This window comes from Phyllostomus discolor, chromosome 2, assembly GCF_004126475.2.
Source record: "Phyllostomus discolor isolate MPI-MPIP mPhyDis1 chromosome 2, mPhyDis1.pri.v3, whole genome shotgun sequence".
In the NCBI taxonomy this organism is placed as follows: Eukaryota; Metazoa; Chordata; class Mammalia; order Chiroptera; family Phyllostomidae; genus Phyllostomus; species Phyllostomus discolor.
In genome coordinates, this window is record NC_040904.2 from 203,029,557 (window position 1) to 203,048,211 (window position 18,655).

General features: G+C 42.0%; 1 protein-coding gene across 1 annotated transcript; it reads left to right on the forward strand.

Moving 5' to 3' along the window:
• Positions 1-93: 93 nt before the first annotated feature.
• HSP90B1 (heat shock protein 90 beta family member 1) lies at positions 94-16,734 on the forward strand. Its single transcript, XM_028531725.2, has 18 exons — positions 94-322; positions 1,298-1,400; positions 2,020-2,161; positions 2,705-2,821; positions 3,860-4,191; positions 7,958-8,069; positions 8,301-8,423; positions 9,164-9,280; positions 10,885-11,022; positions 11,113-11,190; positions 11,309-11,374; positions 11,875-12,144; positions 12,400-12,645; positions 13,167-13,303; positions 14,999-15,077; positions 15,161-15,316; positions 15,814-15,933; positions 16,437-16,734. Exons 1-18 carry the CDS (start codon positions 274-276, stop codon positions 16,464-16,466), a joined length of 2,415 nt encoding a protein of 804 aa, XP_028387526.1. The 5' UTR covers positions 94-273; the 3' UTR covers positions 16,467-16,734.
• The last annotated feature ends 1,921 nt before the right edge of the window (positions 16,735-18,655 follow it).

An 18,655-nucleotide genomic window follows, 5' to 3' on the forward strand; every position in this document is an offset into this window, starting at 1 on the left:
GCATTGGGCATCGCACCTGGACAGCTCCGATTGGTGCACTGAGGTCCCCCCCCTCGAATCCCCATTGGGTACAGAGAGTGCGTGGTGAGGCACGATTGGTGGGTTCGTGTTTCCCGTCCTCCGCCCTCGAGAAGTAGGGTGAAAAGCGGCCGTACTTGCTTGGGGTAGTGGGCGGACCGCGCGGCGTGAGGTGTAAGGATCTGAACCCAGGGGTGGCGGGACCGAGGCGGCTCCTGCAATCAAAAGGGACTTGAGACTCGTCGGCCGCGCGACATGAGGGCCCTGTGGGTGCTGGGCCTCTGCTGCGTACTGCTGACCTTCGGTGAGTGATCCAGGAGGAGCGGACACCCCGGACGCCCCCCCTTATCAAGCGCGGCCTCTTCTCGAAGGTTCTTGTGCCGTTGATCTTGCGAGTGGGATAAAGTAACAGGGCCTGAGATGGCCAGGGGGACCATCGCTTTTCCTCGAAAGAGGCTATGGGGCTTTCGTTTACTGTTTCTCCTCTGGAAAGAAAAGAGAGAACGGAGTTATTTAAATCCCTTATAGATCTCCTGGTGTCCGCGTCTGGAGGTGGGGCCTCTCTCGAGCTCTCGCTACCCCCAAAGCATTGCGGGTGCCCGGTCGCAAGGACTTTTTGCCGATGCCTCTACCTTTGGCTGTTAGAGCTTGAGGACCCCCGTCCCCCACGTCTTCCGATTCCTGGCGAACGTGCGTTTCCTTTCTTAGGTCCCGGGTTGGGGAGCGTGGAGCCCTGGATCACGGCAAAGGCACTATCCGCGCGACTGATTACATTGGTGCTCCAGCTCCTCAACAACTCCCAGTCTTTTAACAACTCCCGGTCCCTTCTTGGGTCCCTGGGCCCAATTTCAGTTCCCCTCGCCAGAGCTTACACAAAATCCTATTTGCATTCTGACCTGTGATTTTGAAGGCCTGAGTTTTGGCATGGTCAATTTGGAGGCCTTGTCTTGGCCTGCGCACAACACGTGAATGTGGAAGGGGCCTGATATCAAATCTGCTGAACGTTAAAAAGGATCGGGGGTGGCTCTTTAAAAGTGATGATTACCTCCGTATCTCAGAATCTAGTGGGGAACGAACCTCAGTGTCTGAACTTAAATAAGAAATCGGCAGGCTTGTTTTACATTAGCTAATTAAACCAGAGGATCCATTCTCCCATCCCTATCATATATATACCAACTGACTTTTGCAACCCCTACCCATTGCTCTGTTTATTTTCCTTCTGAGAACTACAGGAAGCAATGGGGTTTTAAGAGGGTCTCATTGTTAAATCTTCCTCCAGGGTTGGTCCGAGCTGATGATGAAGTCGATGTGGATGGCACAGTAGAAGCGGACCTGGGTAAAAGTAGAGAAGGCTCAAGGACAGATGATGAAGTAGTACAGAGGTTTGTGTTCATTTAAAACTATGCCGATAAGCCCTCTCCATACTGGATACTTCCTTTGTAGCTCCAACAGCCCAGGTGAAGTAAATTTAAATAGCTAAAAAAATGGTCAGGGAAAATGTAGCAAGTGGGTGCACACAGAAGTATCTCCTGACTTGTCCCTGAGAATGGTCAAACTTGAATGAATTCCTTTGATAACTATGTTGCAGAATACTAGCACTGTAACCTTCTTAAGACTTTAGAAAAGACTTCAGTTGAACGATGTTTTACAATTTGGCCTCTTGGAACTTAGTTGTGTAGACCCGTAGAGCTTCCTGGGCAAAGGGGCGGTTCCACATGCGAGGGAACATTAATGAATATGACTTTGCTTTTTCGTGGAAGAAAGTTGGGTTTATTTTTCTGACAAAGTTAAGAACCGAGTGTTTGCAATGCAGTGTTAAAGGTAACCAACTACTGTGGTACAATAGCAATGACATGGTAGATTAGTAATACTGTGTAAAGGTCTCCATTTTACCCTTTTAACCCTTAAGACCACCTTAAAACACCACTGTGCTCTCATCACAGATCCTGTCTTTTTAGAGGGAACTAAGAGATTCAATATTTATCAAATTTACTTTCTTAGAGAAGAAGAAGCTATTCAGTTGGATGGATTAAATGCGTCCCAAATACGAGAACTTAGAGAGAAATCAGAAAAGTTTGCCTTCCAAGCTGAAGTAAACAGAATGATGAAACTTATCATCAATTCATTGTATAAAAATAAGGAGGTAAGTAACATGTGGCTAGGATAATTTTTTTCTCTGTATGGTAGCATACTTGTTTACTTTCACAATTCATAGTAAATGTACTTAAATAGTAACTCCAAATAAGTAGTTAGCAAAGTTTAAATACCCAGGACTGTAAGTACAAGACTTGCTACTAGATACAGTGTATGCTGTGTGATGGTGGGTGGGGATTGTTAGGCATTCTCCCTCCGCTTTCCTTTCCCCTCCATACATGTTCGTGGCCTGCTAAACAGTTGAGAGTCCTCAGGGACCCTAACGGACCAAGCTTCATGTGTTGCATACCTAAAGACCACCAGTAGATTGGTGCTACTGCTCTTACCAGTTCAGGTGTCCCTTCGGGTTGCTGTAGTCCTTCACGTAAAGAGCTGTACCTCCTTTACCAAGAGAGGAAAGCCTCCTCTTCACCATAAAATGCTTTTTTTCAGAGCACAGAGGAGAAATAAAATGAGTTTGCCTTTAAATGTAATATCTCGTGTTATCTTGAGGCTAACTAATCTAACAGTATTTAATCTGGCTTCCAATTAGATTTTCCTGCGAGAACTGATTTCAAATGCTTCTGACGCTTTAGATAAGATAAGGCTAATATCACTGACTGATGAAAATGCTCTTTCTGGAAATGAGGAACTAACCGTCAAAATTAAGGTAAGCTTAACACAATTTTCTTTCTCTTTTCAAATAAAAAGAATCCTTAGCATTAAGAATTCACTTCCATCAAGGTAAACAAGTTATGCTGCAGTAACAAATAACGCCCCCCAAATCTCAGGGAATAAATCAAAGGTCAGTCAAATAGGGTCTGTGGGCCAAATTGAACCTGCTGCCTGCTTTTATAAGTCAAGCTTTATCGGAACATTGCCCCGCCTGCTTGTATATTATCTGTGACTGTTTTTGTGCTGCGTGGCAGAGTTGAGTAGCTGTGACAGAGACCATATGACCCCCAAAAGCCTAAAGTACTTACTCTCTGGCTGTTTTACAGGAACAGCTTGCCACCCTCTGGCTTAAATCAATCACAGGCTGTGGCCTCTGCTTTGTATCATCCTCACTCCAGGCCACAGGTTGGTAGAGCAGCCACCACCTGAAGTGCAGCTGGTTGCCATGGTGTAGAGAGAGCTTGGAGGGTCTTGCATCAGTTAAAGGCTCCATGTGAAAGTCACAGTCTTACTTGCAACTTACTGACCAAAACTAGTGATATGACCTCCCCAACCAGAAGTGGAGGGAGGAAGCATATTCCTATCACGTTTCTGGAAGGCAGAGAGTTGGGAATATGCGGTGAAGAACATTGTTCCCCACAGATTCCATACACAGAAGTGATTCAAGCTTTGAATTTTTATTTTCTATCAAAGACATAGGCAAAACATAAAATTTTATTTTTCTTAAATATTTTCTTCAAAAACAACTTGTTTTGTTTAGTCTGTCTCCGCCCTCTTCCTTCCAAAACTTTCTCAGATACACTGAACTTACAGTTATGCTCTCCATAAAGAATGATGCTTATACTTAAGATGTGCATTTTCTGAAAAGACCATAAAACACTATATGGAAGAAAATACCACAATTCAGTTTTCTGCATTGGAATTGATGTTTCCCAAAGCTGGGAGTTTTTTAATATTTAGCTCAGTATTCGCTTGTCATACCATGAGTAGAAAGCAAATATAATTAACTATCTTGTTTTTGCCTTTTCTGTAGTGTGACAAGGAGAAGAACCTGCTGCATGTCACAGACACCGGTGTGGGGATGACCAGGGAAGAGTTGGTTAAAAACCTTGGCACCATAGCCAAATCTGGGACGAGCGAGTTTTTAAACAGAATGACCGAGGCACAAGAAGATGGCCAGTCAACTTCTGAGCTGATTGGCCAGTTTGGTGTCGGTTTCTATTCTGCCTTCCTTGTAGCAGATAAGGTCATTGTCACATCGAAGCACAACAACGATACCCAGCACATCTGGGAGTCTGACTCCAATGAATTTTCGGTGATTGCCGATCCAAGAGGAAACACTCTAGGACGGGGAACGACAATTACGTGAGTGTTACTAATTCTTCACGATAATTAACAGTGGGAGTGAGGATCCTGACTGTCTAGTTTGGGCTCTCTGAGCAAACGCCTTATTCTGGGTTTCAATTTCCTTGCCTATAAAACGAGGAGATTGAGTTGTTCCCATCACTTGAAGAATGTTTTCAGGGTTTGCTAAGGGCCAGGCACCCAGAGTTAATGATGGCTGCTGTGCATGGAGGACGCAATAAGTAGGCAAAGGTAGCTCTTCCCAGGGAGAAGGCAAAGTGGAGGCCTCCCAGAGAAGCAGCTGGGTCCAAGTCTCCCAGGGAAGCGAGACTCAGAAAGGTAGTCAGTCTGTGGAGCATCACGGGTAAAGGCGTGGAGGAACAGCGTGGTCACAGGATTAGTTTTCCAGAGGGGGGCAGGATTGGGTGCCAGGAGACTCCATGGGTGGCGATTGGAAATATTTGAGATCTATGGTAGTAATGGGTTGGGGTGGATTGCAGAAACTAAAGGCTTAAAGTTAAGAATTTTTTTTGGAAGAAAATGTCTCATATGAAGATAATTGGAAATTAGTGGATTCTAATTGGAATTTATCTTAAGCCGATCATTATTGTCCATATAGCTGAGACAGACCTCACGCCCGGCACCACGTGTGTGGTGCAGTCCGAGGGGCAGCTTCTTGCCTGCAGGTCAGCAGACGGGCTCGGTCCCGCCAAGTGACAATGGGCCCAAGTTCTCGCTTTCCCCCCCTTGATTGTTTTAAATTTTCTTAACATTAAATATTCAAGTAGGAAAGAAGCATGTATCTATCATCTTGACCAACTTTCTTCATCCCAAAACATAACATTTCCCGCCTCCGTGGTCAGAGATGTTCCTTTCACGAAGGCTAATTGGAGGACTGCGTGTTAGTTCTTTACCAGTGCACTTGTCCCAGTGTCCCCGTCCCCGCTTTGTTATGAACGCTCACATCTCCCCGTCTCCTCAGGGGGCCTCACTAACAGCCATACCCCAGTGCCCTCTCTCATTAGGTGTCAGGGAGGAGGTAAATCACACCTCTTAACTAGAAAGAGAAGGAAGATGATGTCCCAGGAGGTGCTGCTGTTTTAGGGCGTGAGAGACAGGCAAGACTACCCAGAAGGAAGCTTCACGAAAGCAAACGTTTTGCTGGCTGCTCTGTTCCCAGAGCCTAGCCCTCGACTGGCAGATGTGCGTGTGTGAATGAATGGGCGTCGGGACAGTTCTGTGCAGGCAGCGGGGATGATGTTTGATGAGTCAGCGAAACTGTACAACAGGTTCTGCTCTCCCTGGGCAAAATTGCCTTTTTTCTTTCTTTCTTTCTTCAAGTCTTCCTATCCTGCCATTCATTCAACAGATACTCATTTGAATGCCTCATACCTGCCAGGGCTTAAGGCTACAGTGGAGAGTAAAACAGATGCAGCCCCTGCTCTCCCGTGGCTCATTCTGGCGAGGGGGAGAAACATGAAGTCTGATTCAGGGCGGCAGACGCAGGAAAGGCCAGAGGGCCTTTCTGAAATAGTGATGAGTTCAGATGTTCCGGGCAGCATGTTGAACGTTTCAGAGACAAAGTCCCTTTGAGGAACTGAAAGTCTCGAGTGGCCAGAGGACGACGGAGAGTGGAAGTCGGGATCCTGCCCTGCATGCATGACTTCATCTCTCTTTGCACCCCTAAATTAGCCTCTGCCTACCCTTAGGAGACACTTTGTGAGAATTGAAAGAGATCATGAAATAGGAGTGCTTCTGTCCTTCTTACCACAGTGAGGGCAGGATTCTCCACTTTTCCCCAGAGCTAGTCCCTGCTTGCGATCCCTCATCTCGCCGCCTCAGAAACTAAGCACATATTAATTCCTGCCCCACCTTTTCAGGTTGGCCTTCCCCACACACCCACCTCTCCCCAGGCAGAGTGGAAGCATGCCAGGGTCTCCGGGGTGGGGGAAGGCGGGTGGTGCCATCCTCCCTTTTGTCGGACACATGCGCTCTTTCTGTCCCTGTCCACAGCTGGGCTTTAAGAAGTACCCTGGCCTGTGCTACTTCACCTCTGTCGTGACTTTCTATTTTATCTACCGCCTTTCCATTGAAATAACTCACCGATAATCCTTGTCACCAAACCCATTGGATCCGGGCATTTTTTAACTGACATTGCTCCAGGAATAGAGTCCCTGTTTTCCTTAGTTTTTCTGTGGTGCATTCTACTGAGTTGGCTTTCTTTCTGCCGCCCAGTCCACTGCCCAGTTTCCGTGGCCCCGCATATCTTCCCTTTGCCCATTTCTTAAACGTTGGTATTCTTTTTATTTAAAAGTTAAGTTTCAGCCCTCTTCTCATGCTTGTGTTCCTAATGTCATCTTACCACTGTCATGGATTTGGGTTTCAGATATTTCTCAGGATTCTCAAATCTGTATTCTTAGTCAACATCAGAAGTCAGCAAACTTGATCCTGAAGGGCCATCTAGTAAATCATTTAAGCTTGTGGACTGTTGGGTCTGTCACATGTCACAACTCTGCTGTTCTAGCTGAAAGCCACCTTAGGCAATATATGATGAGGTCATGTCCCTGTAAAATTTTGTATGGGTGCCGGCCATACACAGTTTGTGAACTCCTAGTCTGGATCTCACTACTGGGCACTGTTCCTATATCTAATTCCCATTTAAATGCCTCTTAAGATGTCAAATCATCAGCTTCAGCTCGCATCCACAATTGAACTCTTGCCCTGACTGGTGTGGCTCAGTGAACTGGGCATCCTTCTGCAAACTGAAGGGTCTCCGGTTCAATTCCCAGTCAGGGCACATGCCTGGGTTGCAGGCTGGGTCCCTGGTTGGGGGCATAGGAGAGGCAACCACGCATTGATTGATGCTTCTCTCCCTCTCTTCCTCCCTTCCCCTCTAAAAATAAATAAATAAAATCAAAATTGAACTTTTCCCCCAACCCAGCATCTCCAAGATGCATTCTGCTCTGAGACTAGAGACTTAGTCACCTCATTAGGCTGCGTCATGCGCACTGTCTGTCTACTTGTTGGCAAATGCTACTGAGCTATTAACTTTTTGAGGCAGGAAAGGAACCATGGATACAACATCCTTCACTTTTACTGGGGGCACAGACACCAAGATAAGGGCCAGCTCTGCTGTGTTTGAGAATGTGTGGTTTGTTATTGTTGGTGGGTAGGGGTCAGGATGTGCAGAACGGGCAGTGAGGAAGAAGAGGGGGCAGTGTTGCAGTTGTAGGTGTTGGAGTCAGCTGGCCAGTACTGTCCAGTAGAACCCTGGCGGATGTCTTCTGTGTCTGCACTGTCCAGTATGGCTTGGATGGTGCAGCCTAACAATAGTTCGGGTTAATTTTCTAGCTTTTTTTAAGGAACATTGTTTTTATTAGGGGTTCACTCTCTATAATAATCATTCGATTTCTAGATTGACTTTCAGAGTGCATATAATTCCACTTTTCTCCAGCTGTTTTCTCACCTTGAGCTTTCTTCAGATTTCAGTTCTTTCAACTGAAAAAAAAATCAATATATTTAGAAGGTTGGAAACATTTTCATTTCCTACTTGGAACTAAGGATAGTCTCTACTTCAGGGAGTGCAAGGAAGATTCTTTTACCGTATCCATATTGGGTATATTTCACTCATGACCCTTACTGGTGATGAGAGTTCTTACCATGAATAACAGGCTATCTTGAACTAAACAGAACTACTGGCTATTAGCATTGTCACGAAGGCAAATTTATAATCAACTCTTCTAGAAACCATGGATGTGTCTCTATAAATGTCTTATTTCCTTTGCAGCCTTGTTTTAAAAGAAGAAGCATCTGATTACCTTGAATTGGACACAATTAAAAATCTCGTCAAAAAGTACTCACAGTTCATAAACTTTCCTATTTATGTGTGGAGCAGCAAGGTAAATCTATATTGCTAAAAATTTATATATTACCTCGGTACATATTTAGTATTTAAAGAAAGGTAAATGTGTGTTTTGTTTTGTTTTTCCAGTTCAGGATACTTGGGCTTTTTTTTTTTTTTTTTACAGAAGACCTATTTTTTTGAGCTGTTATTTTGTTTCATTCTGTAGATGAAATCAGAATCATTAAAGAAATGAGTTTAACCCGAGTTCTACTTTCTACCTCATTAGACTGAAACTGTTGAGGAACCCATGGACGAAGAAGAAGAAACAGCAAAAGAAGAAAAAGAAGAATCTGATGATGAGGCAGCAGTAGAAGAAGAAGAAGAGGAAAAGAAACCAAAAACTAAAAAAGTAAGTCTGGTTTATGTCCCTGCTTAAAATATGTTTCAGGATGTATCAGGAAAACACAGAAACTTAAGTAGGCACTGATTTAGGCAAGCTTCCGTTCTTAAAGGTTGTCTTATTTTCAAATGGTAAGTCCGTCTTTCAAAAACGAGGGCTGTGTGTGTTTTTCCCCTTCTAGGAAGTTGTAAGTACCAAACGCGGTTCATTCTTATAAGAGTTTTCTGACTTCTAAATATTGCTCAGGACTGGCGGCTTATAATATTTTGAATTTTTAAATCTTAAAAAAAGTGTGCTACATCTTTTTTGTTACGTAGGTATTAACTATAAAAGTAGTTCTTTGGCCTGTGCAGGAAGCAGAGTGGGTAAAAGTTATTATGGCTGTGAGCTTGGGTGATAGTTATTGTAAGATGCTGAGTTTCTATAATACATAATACGTATATCCTAACTTTAAAACCTATTTTCAAGAAATAACATTTTAGCTAAAAATAGTGGGAAAAATTGGCTTTTTATCAATTACAGTGATAACCAGTTGCCTTTTTATATTAAATATCAATCTTAAATCAGCCTTAAATGTTGAGAAATACTTTTTTCCACTAAACTTTTTATATAGTTGGCAGGAGCTATAGTTAATATAGATTAGAGGTATCTTTTGTCCCTCCCGTGTTCTTTTCTGAAATGTCCTAGAGTCATGGTTTCCACTGGTGTGACTGCTGGGAGAAACTAATTAATACTGTTAATAACTTCAGGTTGAAAAAACTGTCTGGGATTGGGAACTTATGAATGATATCAAACCAATATGGCAGAGACCATCAAAAGAAGTGGAAGAGGATGAATATAAAGCTTTCTATAAATCATTTTCAAAGGTAACTATTACTTAAAATAATGTGATCATAAAAAAATACTAAATTCCAAAATAAGTTTAAAACAATTTATAACTGCTTTACAATTGGTTTCGTTTTTAATCCTGTGTATTTTATATTATACATTTTTTTAAAAGATCCATTTATTTTTGAGAGAGAAGGGAGGGAGAAAGAGAGAGAGAAACATCAATGTGCGGTTGCTGGGGGCTGTGGCCTGCAACCCTGGCATGTGCCTTGTCTGGGAATCAAACCTGCGATACTTAGGTTCGCAGCCCGCGCTCAATCCACTTAGCTATGCCAGTCAGGTTATATTACGCACTTTTTTAAAAAAGTCACTCTGGGAAATCTGTAGGCTTCCCCAGAGTGTCTGTGTTACAAGAAAAGATCACACCTCCATGGGCATGTGTGTCACTCCGCTCTAGAACCCATAAAACAAAGTTGCATTATTGACTGGCTTTTAACATAATCCTCAAAGAGCTTGTTTACAGCAGCATTAAATAATTACTGTGAGGTCACAAGCCTAGATGGGAATAACTCCTAACTTTTTTTTTTCTTTTACTGATCCCTTGTAACTCTTAAAGATCCAAAACTAGCACAGGCTAAGATTATTTCAAGTTAATGTTTCTCTAAACCACATTTTGTACAAAATAGAATAGTTTAATGGACTTAGCATGGCTAGCTAAAGCAATAATCTATGATTGCATTTGTTCTTTGCCCTGTAATTCTATCTGTTGATTTGTTACTTAATCTTTGTCTTCCTTATGTTAACATCCAACCACTCTTTAAGCTTTACCTCTAGAAACTTTCCCTTGGTTCACTAAAGTCCTACTAGTGTATATAAAGGCACTTTATCTAGGGCAGTTGTATTGGAAATACACCGTAATGGGAGCCGCATCATATTATCCTAAATATTTTTAGAAGTCATATTTTAAAAAATAGAAACAGGTGAAGTTAATTGTTAATAATATTTATTTAACCCAACACGCCCAAAATAGTATGGCTTCAACATAAAAATTGAAATTTACTTTTTGGGGTTTTTTTTTTTACACTGTATCTTCAAAGTCTGGTTGTGTATTTTACACTTAACCACCAATCACATCCCAATTCGGACTAGCCACATGTGGGTTCAGTAATGGATAATGCAATATATGAAGGGAATTTCTGTTTCTATACTTTTGTAGCTATTCACATACATCTTTATACCTACTGCTATAGTCCAAATTCCATGGGAGAAATCTGTTCTCGAGTACTTTCCATAGTTGACCAGTACACTCACGAAGTGTGGTGTATGATTCTGTCATTTGGGTGGGCTGCTGGTTTTCCTGTCCTGTAAAACATTGGAGTCCACCCTTCCCGAGTTTAGGAGTAATGTTATTGACAGTTGCCATCAAAACAGCCCTGTCTGGCCCGCTGAAATCACAGTCTTAGTTGTTTCCTCTTCCCTCCAGGTGCTCCCCCACCCTTTTTTTGGAAAGGGAACTTTTTTATTCAGTGCTAAACTGAATTGTACTGTGTAATAAATTGCCTAGCCTTTGTACTGCCTTTGTGTGTGTGTGTGTGTGTGTGTGTGTGTGCCTTTTGAATAACTAAGTACCAACTTTCCACAGGAAAGCGAAGACCCCATGGCTTACATCCACTTTACTGCTGAAGGGGAAGTTACCTTCAAGTCCATTTTATTCGTGCCCACATCTGCTCCACGTGGTCTGTTTGACGAATATGGGTCTAAGAAGAGTGATTACATTAAGGTGGGTTTTTAAGCAATGTAAACAGAGGTTTTTAATTTGAAAGTACCATTTCCAGATGGTAACCTTTTTTTTTTCTTTTTGTCTGCTTAGCTGTACGTGCGCCGAGTGTTCATCACAGACGACTTCCATGATATGATGCCCAAGTACCTTAATTTTGTCAAGGGTGTTGTAAGTACCTGAAGATTGGGAGAAGGGGCAGTTCGCTGGTTGGTTGGTTGGTTAGTGGTTAGTTTTGTTTCTTTCCAGTGTTTTTATTGCTCACCGGACGTTCTTTTGCCATGTGTAGGTGGACTCCGATGATCTCCCCCTGAATGTGTCCCGTGAGACTCTTCAGCAACATAAGCTGCTGAAGGTGAGCATCTCTGGGAAGAGAGTGGCTGCTTTGCTCTTTGGGCCTCGGGGGACAGTTTCCATTAGCAGAGTCACCAGACTATGGGACTAGTCCTTGGCTGTTCAGATGGATTTCATTTTACTCTGAAATTCTCAAATCCTGAGAATCTGGCTATTTTCCCCCCATTATGTAATAAAAAAATATTCAAATGTATAGAAAAGAATCAAAAGAAACGTATCAAAAGAATTACATAGCGACCACATACATATGTATACATACACACACACACTACCTGGTCTAAAGTTAGAATATTAACATGAAATCCAGCTGTGACCATTTCCGCTGACAGTTGAGTTGCGCTCGGTCTGACATGGGGGGCGCACCATTCCCTGCCCCTTGGCAAACGGCGGTGATCGTGCCTGTCGGCACCTCTCCCCACTACTCCCCTGCCTCCTCACACGTCGTAGGTGCTCAGAACTTGGAGAAGTTCTCTTAATCAGTTTTTCTGTCATTGTGGTTAGGTGATTAGAAAGAAGCTTGTTCGTAAAACTCTGGACATGATCAAGAAGATTGCTGATGAGAAGTACAATGACACTTTTTGGAAAGAATTTGGCACCAACATCAAGCTTGGGGTGATTGAAGATCACTCCAATAGAACACGTCTTGCTAAACTTCTTAGATTCCAGTCTTCTCATCACGCAAGTGACATCACTAGTCTAGACCAGTATGTGGAGAGAATGAAGGAGAAACAGGACAAAATCTACTTCATGGCCGGGTCCAGCAGGAAAGAGGTGAGACACGCTCTACTTGTCAGGGACCATGGTTTGTAGCTGGGAAGTTCCGGCCAACTCTTGGGAACAAAAAGGAAACGTAACTGGAACTTTGAATTGTAGCAGTTATGAGGCCTGGCCAGTCACATACAGTCTCTGTGCCTCTTAACTCCCCAGCTGTGAATGAGGTCGTTGGTACTCCAGAAACATAGCTGCTAGCATGAACGCGTACATCAAGGCTACACTTGGGAAGCTAAAATTCCCTTTATTTTGTAGGCTGAATCTTCTCCATTTGTCGAGCGACTTCTGAAAAAGGGCTACGAAGTGATTTATCTCACAGAACCTGTGGACGAATACTGCATTCAGGCTCTTCCTGAGTTCGACGGGAAGAGGTTCCAGAATGTTGCCAAGGAGGGAGTGAAGTTTGATGAAAGTGAGAAAACCAAGGAGAGCCGTGAAGCAATTGAGAAAGAATTTGAGCCTCTGCTCAATTGGATGAAAGATAAAGCCCTCAAGGACAAGGTATTCTGGGAATTAGTGTGAAAATTTTTTAGTATCTGTGGGGGTTTTTTATTGTTTTGTCAATAAATTAAACTTTGCAGCTGGTTACTTTGTAACCATTAAAACTTGTCAGGATAACATTTAATATTGTGGTTAAATTATTGGAAGGACAGGCTTAAAATTTAGGAACTACAAAGAATTAAAAGGATAATAGTGGTTATTCTATATGTGGGTGCTAGACGGTTTTTTTCTTTATAAATGAAGGTTTTCTGTAGTTTTAATATTGCTGTTGTAATAACTTGATTTTTTTACTGGTTAAGTTTAGTTTTGTGTTTTTAAAAATTGATGTTTAAGTATTTCTGACTGAAAAAACTCAGATTGTTAAATGACGGTGGCTCCTATGAATCTGAATGAGAGATACTTTGTTAGGCTGCCTCTGTGTTTATGGTCTTAAGGGAAGAATCCTTGAGTTGAAATGCAGTTATTGAACGGCCTGAACTATTGATATTTATATATGTCTAACTTTGGTTTCTTATCCTAAGATTGAAAAGGCTGTGGTGTCGCAGCGCCTGACGGAGTCTCCGTGTGCTCTTGTGGCCAGCCAGTACGGGTGGTCCGGCAACATGGAGAGAATCATGAAAGCGCAAGCGTACCAAACAGGCAAGGACATCTCTACAAAGTAAGTGTCCTTGGGAGAGTCGCTGCCACGGGGTGAGCTCTCATCCGGCCCTCCTGTAGAGGCTGGCATTGTCCTCTACGGAGCAGGGGTGTCAGTGTCCACTGTACGTTAGGTAGACGATGAGCTTACAAAGGGGTTCTTCCCACATTAGCTTGGGAAAGAAAGGGTCTTGGATTTATAATTTATTTTACAGTATTTCAAATACAAATTTTCTTAATCTGTTACCCATAAATTATCTTCACTTCATTAGGTTATGTGCTTGGCCTGGTGTCTAGACTTCTTTATATTTTTAGTTGTATGTACAGATGAGATTAATGGCCATTTTATTACTCAAATTAGTTAAGTCTTTTTTTTTTTAAGATTTTATTTATTTTTACAGAGAAGGGAAGGAGAGAGAGGGGGATATCAATGTGTGGTTGCCTCTTGCACACCCCCTACTGGGGACCCAGCCCGCAACCCAGGCATGTGCCCTGACTGGGAATTGAACCAGCAACCCTTTGCTTCACAGGCTGGTGTTCAATCCACTGAGCCACACCAGCCAGGGCTGGTAACCACCATGCCTCTCCCTCAAATAGTGTGCCCCACAGAATTAAAGGTAAAATATAACCCATGAGTTAACAAGTATTTTGAACTCAAGGTCCAAGTACTGGAAGTAAGTGGGTCTTTGGTACCCTTCATTTTTAATATGTCAAGTTTATGTTTTGTCATAGCAGTAGCCTTGAAAATGGCACATGCGCCCGGCACCCCCCACCCCCACTTTTACTCCCTCTTGTCTACCTCTTATTGCTACCTAGTATCATACTTTTTTCCCCAAGGCCTAGCTTAAGGCATCTCCTCACACAGGTGTTTTTAAAAATAAATACGGACTTATACACACTTAGAGTTCATAATTAGCATGACTCACCAATATGTTTATACAGTAAAATGCTAAGGTGTCATCTTGCTTATGTGTTTTGTTCCCTAACTAGACTATAAACGTGAGGTGGAGAACAGGTTTGTGTTTATCCCATTTAATATATGTACACCTATTTCGGTCATTCATTAATAGGAAGTTACCTTCCATTCAATAAACGTATTTGAGCACGGACTGCGTTTATTCATCGATGGTCTAAAGTGGACATTACTGCTGTCTTTGTCACATACAGACTAGTTAGGATGACAAATCAAGTCCTAATCTTCTAAGGCCAGCACAGGTCTTGGGCATACCGGGATGGGGACAGATGGAATTCCTCCCTGTTCTCAACGTACAGTTGTGGGAGTGAGAACAGCCATGGCTAAAATGCTAGAGATCACGAAGGAATGTTCAGAATCGGGAGCTGAGCTCAGATGAAAGAACCAGCTGACTTTTCTTGGAGCCATACTGGGGAAGGCATCGTGGAGGAAGTGTTATTTGAGCAACACCCAGAAGCTGCCTAGACAATCCAGAGCTCTGGGGGACAGAGCTGCAGTTGAGGCTAAATGATGTGGGAACGAGCAGGCTACTGAATCAGTTCGTCCACTCCGGGTGTTCTAGGCGCTTGGGATTCATCTAACAGTGCCCGTCCCCCTTTAAAAGGGAAAGCATGATGTGGCAGTATAAGAACACCGTGATTCCTTCCAGCGCTGCTCACTGTAATTATGAACGTGAGCAGTAGAAAAAAATGCATGGACCCTAAAATTGGATGTTTGTTAATGTTCATTTTTACCCCTTAACAGTTACTATGCCAGCCAGAAGAAAACATTTGAAATCAACCCCAGACACCCGCTGATCAAAGACATGCTCCGACGAGTTAAGGTGAGTAAACATTACAGCCATACTCCTTCGTGTTGAACGCTTTGTGCCTTTATTTTAATAAAGTCTGATTTCTTCCACTTCAGGAAGACGAAGATGACAAAACAGTTTCAGATCTTGCGGTGGTTTTGTTTGAAACAGCAACACTGAGGTCAGGATACCTTTTACCAGACACTAAGGCATATGGAGATAGAATAGAAAGGATGCTTCGCCTCAGTTTAAACATTGACCCTGATGCCAAGGTTTGTATTCCCAACCTTCCCACATAGGCTTTTTTTTTTTTTTAGAATAGGTTTCCCTTGATTACGTGATTGATACAGCTCTGAAAATTGGGACTAATCTCTACTTTTTAGAAATAATTTTTTTAATTTACTGATTTAGAAAGAGAGAAACACCAATTCATCGTTCCACTTATTTATGCATTTATTGGTTGATTTTGTATGTGCACTGATCAGGGATCAAACCCGCAACCTAGGCATGTCAGAACAATGCTCTAACCAACAGAGCTACTGAGCCAGGGCTAGAAATAATTTATTAAATGTTTGAATCCCCAGTATCATGTGCTGTACTAGAAGTTAAACAGAAATTCTTTTGTGTGCTTTTTTTTTTTTTTAATCTTCCATTGTTAGCTTGACTGCTAACTCTAATTGGAGGACTGTGAAATTCATTGAGCTCTTACGCATTTAAATAGGCGAAGTGAAAACAGATCCATTAATGGGCTCATAAATGCTGTCCTTAGGTCGAAGAAGAACCAGAAGAAGAACCCGAAGAAACAACGGAGGACGCCACAGAAGACGCAGAGCAAGACGAAGACGACGACGTGGATGCCGGAACAGATGAAGAAGCAGAAACAGCAGAGGTATTATGGCTAATCAAGAGCGGGACTTTCTTAGTTCTGGCAAATCTAGGACTGGGTAACGTAAAGAAGTCAGCCTTATCAGAAATCTGCCCCAAAATAGGCATCTCATATGAAATTCAAAAGCTCTAGAGCAAATCATGTTCTTTCTTTAAAGTATATTCTTTGATCTTCCAGCTTTCTATTTCTTTATTTCTGACATCCATTCTTGATGTTTTTAAACAGATTTTTCTGCAACCCACAATTCTTCTATGCTCTGCCATTTGCTCTGCCTTACTATATAGCAACATTAGGGTGTTTTAAACTTAATGGTTTGTGTTCGGGGGCCATTGATCTTGTGAGTACTAAATTATCGAAAATTGTTTCCAGATTAGCAAGGTGAGGTGTTAGCCTACTGCTGAAATAATAGAAATAGAAATACATAGAAGGTCCACATATGGCCCTTCTGTGCACTAAGGGTTTTATTTCTGCTGGTTTTTAATGTCTTCTGATTTTTGTTTCCACAGAAATCTACAGCTGAAAAAGATGAATTGTAAATTACGCTCTTCACCATTTGGATCCTGTGTGGAGATGGAATGTGAAATTAAGTCATTTCTTTTGGGAGAGACGTGTATTTTGGATGCTTCCCCCAGCTCCCTTTCCCCTGCACTGTAAAATGTTGAAATTGTGGGTCACAGGAAAAAGAGGGTTTTTTAGTTGAATTTTTTTTAACATTCCTCATGAATGTAAATTTGTACTATTTAACTGACTATTCTTGGTGTAAAATCTTGTCATGTGTATAAAAATAAAAAAGATCCCAAATAATCAGTGACTTGCCTATCTTTTTTGTTTGTTTAAATATAGCCCTGACCAGAGTGCCTCAGTTACTGCCTCAGTGCATCATACTGCAAAGCAAGAAGTCACTGGTTCAATTCCCCAAAAGGGTTCCTCTTCTTTTATAGACACCATCCATATTGGATTAGAGCCCACGCTAATGACCTCATCCTAACTCATTACATTTGCCAAGACCCTCTTCCCAAATACGGTCACGTACGTTCACCTGTCCTGGGGGCTAGGACCGCAACATCTGCAATGGGCAATTCAGCCCATCACAACCTTTTTTAAAGGTTCTGTTTATTTTTAGACAGAGGGTAAGGGAGGGAAAGAAACATCAATGTGGTTGCCTCTTGCATGCCCCTTAGTGGGAACCTGGCCTGCAGCCCAGGCATGTGCCCTGACTAGGAATCCAACCAGTGACCCTCTTTGGTTTGCAGGCTGGCGCTCAGTCCACTGAGCCATGCCAGCCAGGGCCCCATAACAATTTTTTTTAATTTGTCAGTTATCTATATTTCATAAGAAAGATGCTAACATGGTTCCTCAAAATTGGGGGTAAAGAAATTGTGACAGTCCAAGTCACAACTGTTAGAATTTTGTTACATACACAATTCCAAAATAACTTCACAGTTAAAATATTTTACCTCGGTTCAACTTAATTTGTTAACAAAGACTACTTTCTCTTTGTAAATTCTTACTGAATTTATTGGGATGACACTGGTTAATAAAACTATGTAGGTGTCAAGTGTACAGTTCTCTAAGACATCCATCAGTATACTGGATTGTGTCCACCATCCAAAGTCAAGTCTCTTTCTATAAACATTTATTCCCATTTACCCTCTACCACCTCCCCTTCCCACTTGTAACCACCACACTGCACAGTGTCAGTGAGGTTTTTGGGGGCTTTTCAACTTTTCTCAAAGCCCCCCAACCTCTCCCCCATCTGACAGCTGTCAGCAAGTTTTCTGTATCTATGAGTATGTTTCTAGTTTGTTTATCTTTTTCTTTGGATTCCACAAATAAATGAAATATGATATTTGTCTTTATTTGTCTGTGGCTTATTCCACAGAGCACAATACTTTCCAGGTCCATCCATGCTGTCACGTAAAGTCAAAATATCCTGTTTTATGGCCCAGTAGTAGTCTATTGTGTAAAGGGACCACAGCTTTTCTATCCGCTCATTTACTGATGGGCACTTGGGCTGCTTCCAGATCTTGGCTATTGTCGATAATGCTGCAATAAACATAGGTATGCATGTATTCTTTTGAATCGGCGTTTCCAGTTTCTTCAGATATATTTCCAGAAGCGGAATCTCTGGGTTATAAGGCAGTTTCACTTTTAATTATTTGAGGAAACTCCATACTGCTTTCCACAGTGGCTGCACCAATCTGCATTCCAGCCAATAGTGCAAGAGGGTTCCCCTTTCTCCACACCCTCACCAACACTTGTTTGTTGATTTATTGACAACAGCCATTCTGACAAGTGTGAGGTGATATCTCATTGTGGTTTTAATTTGCATTTCTCTGATGATTAGTGACATTGAACATCTTTTCATGTCTATTGGCCATCTGTATGTACTCCGAAAAAGTGTTTATTCAGGTCCTTTGCCAAATTTTTAATTGGATTGTTGAGTTGTATTAAGTTCTTTATAAGATTTGGATATTAACCTTTATCAGATGTATCATTGGCAAATATGCTCTTTTCATTCAATGGGTTGTCTTTTCATTTTGTTGATGGTTTCCTTTGCTGCACAAAAACTTTATTGATGTAGTCCCATTTGTTTATGTTTTCTTTTGTTTCCTTTGCCCAAGCAGATGTATCAGAAAAAAGTATTGCTATAGTGCTACAAGAAATAGCTGAAATTTTACTGCCTATGTTTTCTTCTAGGATTTGTATGGTTTCATGATTTATA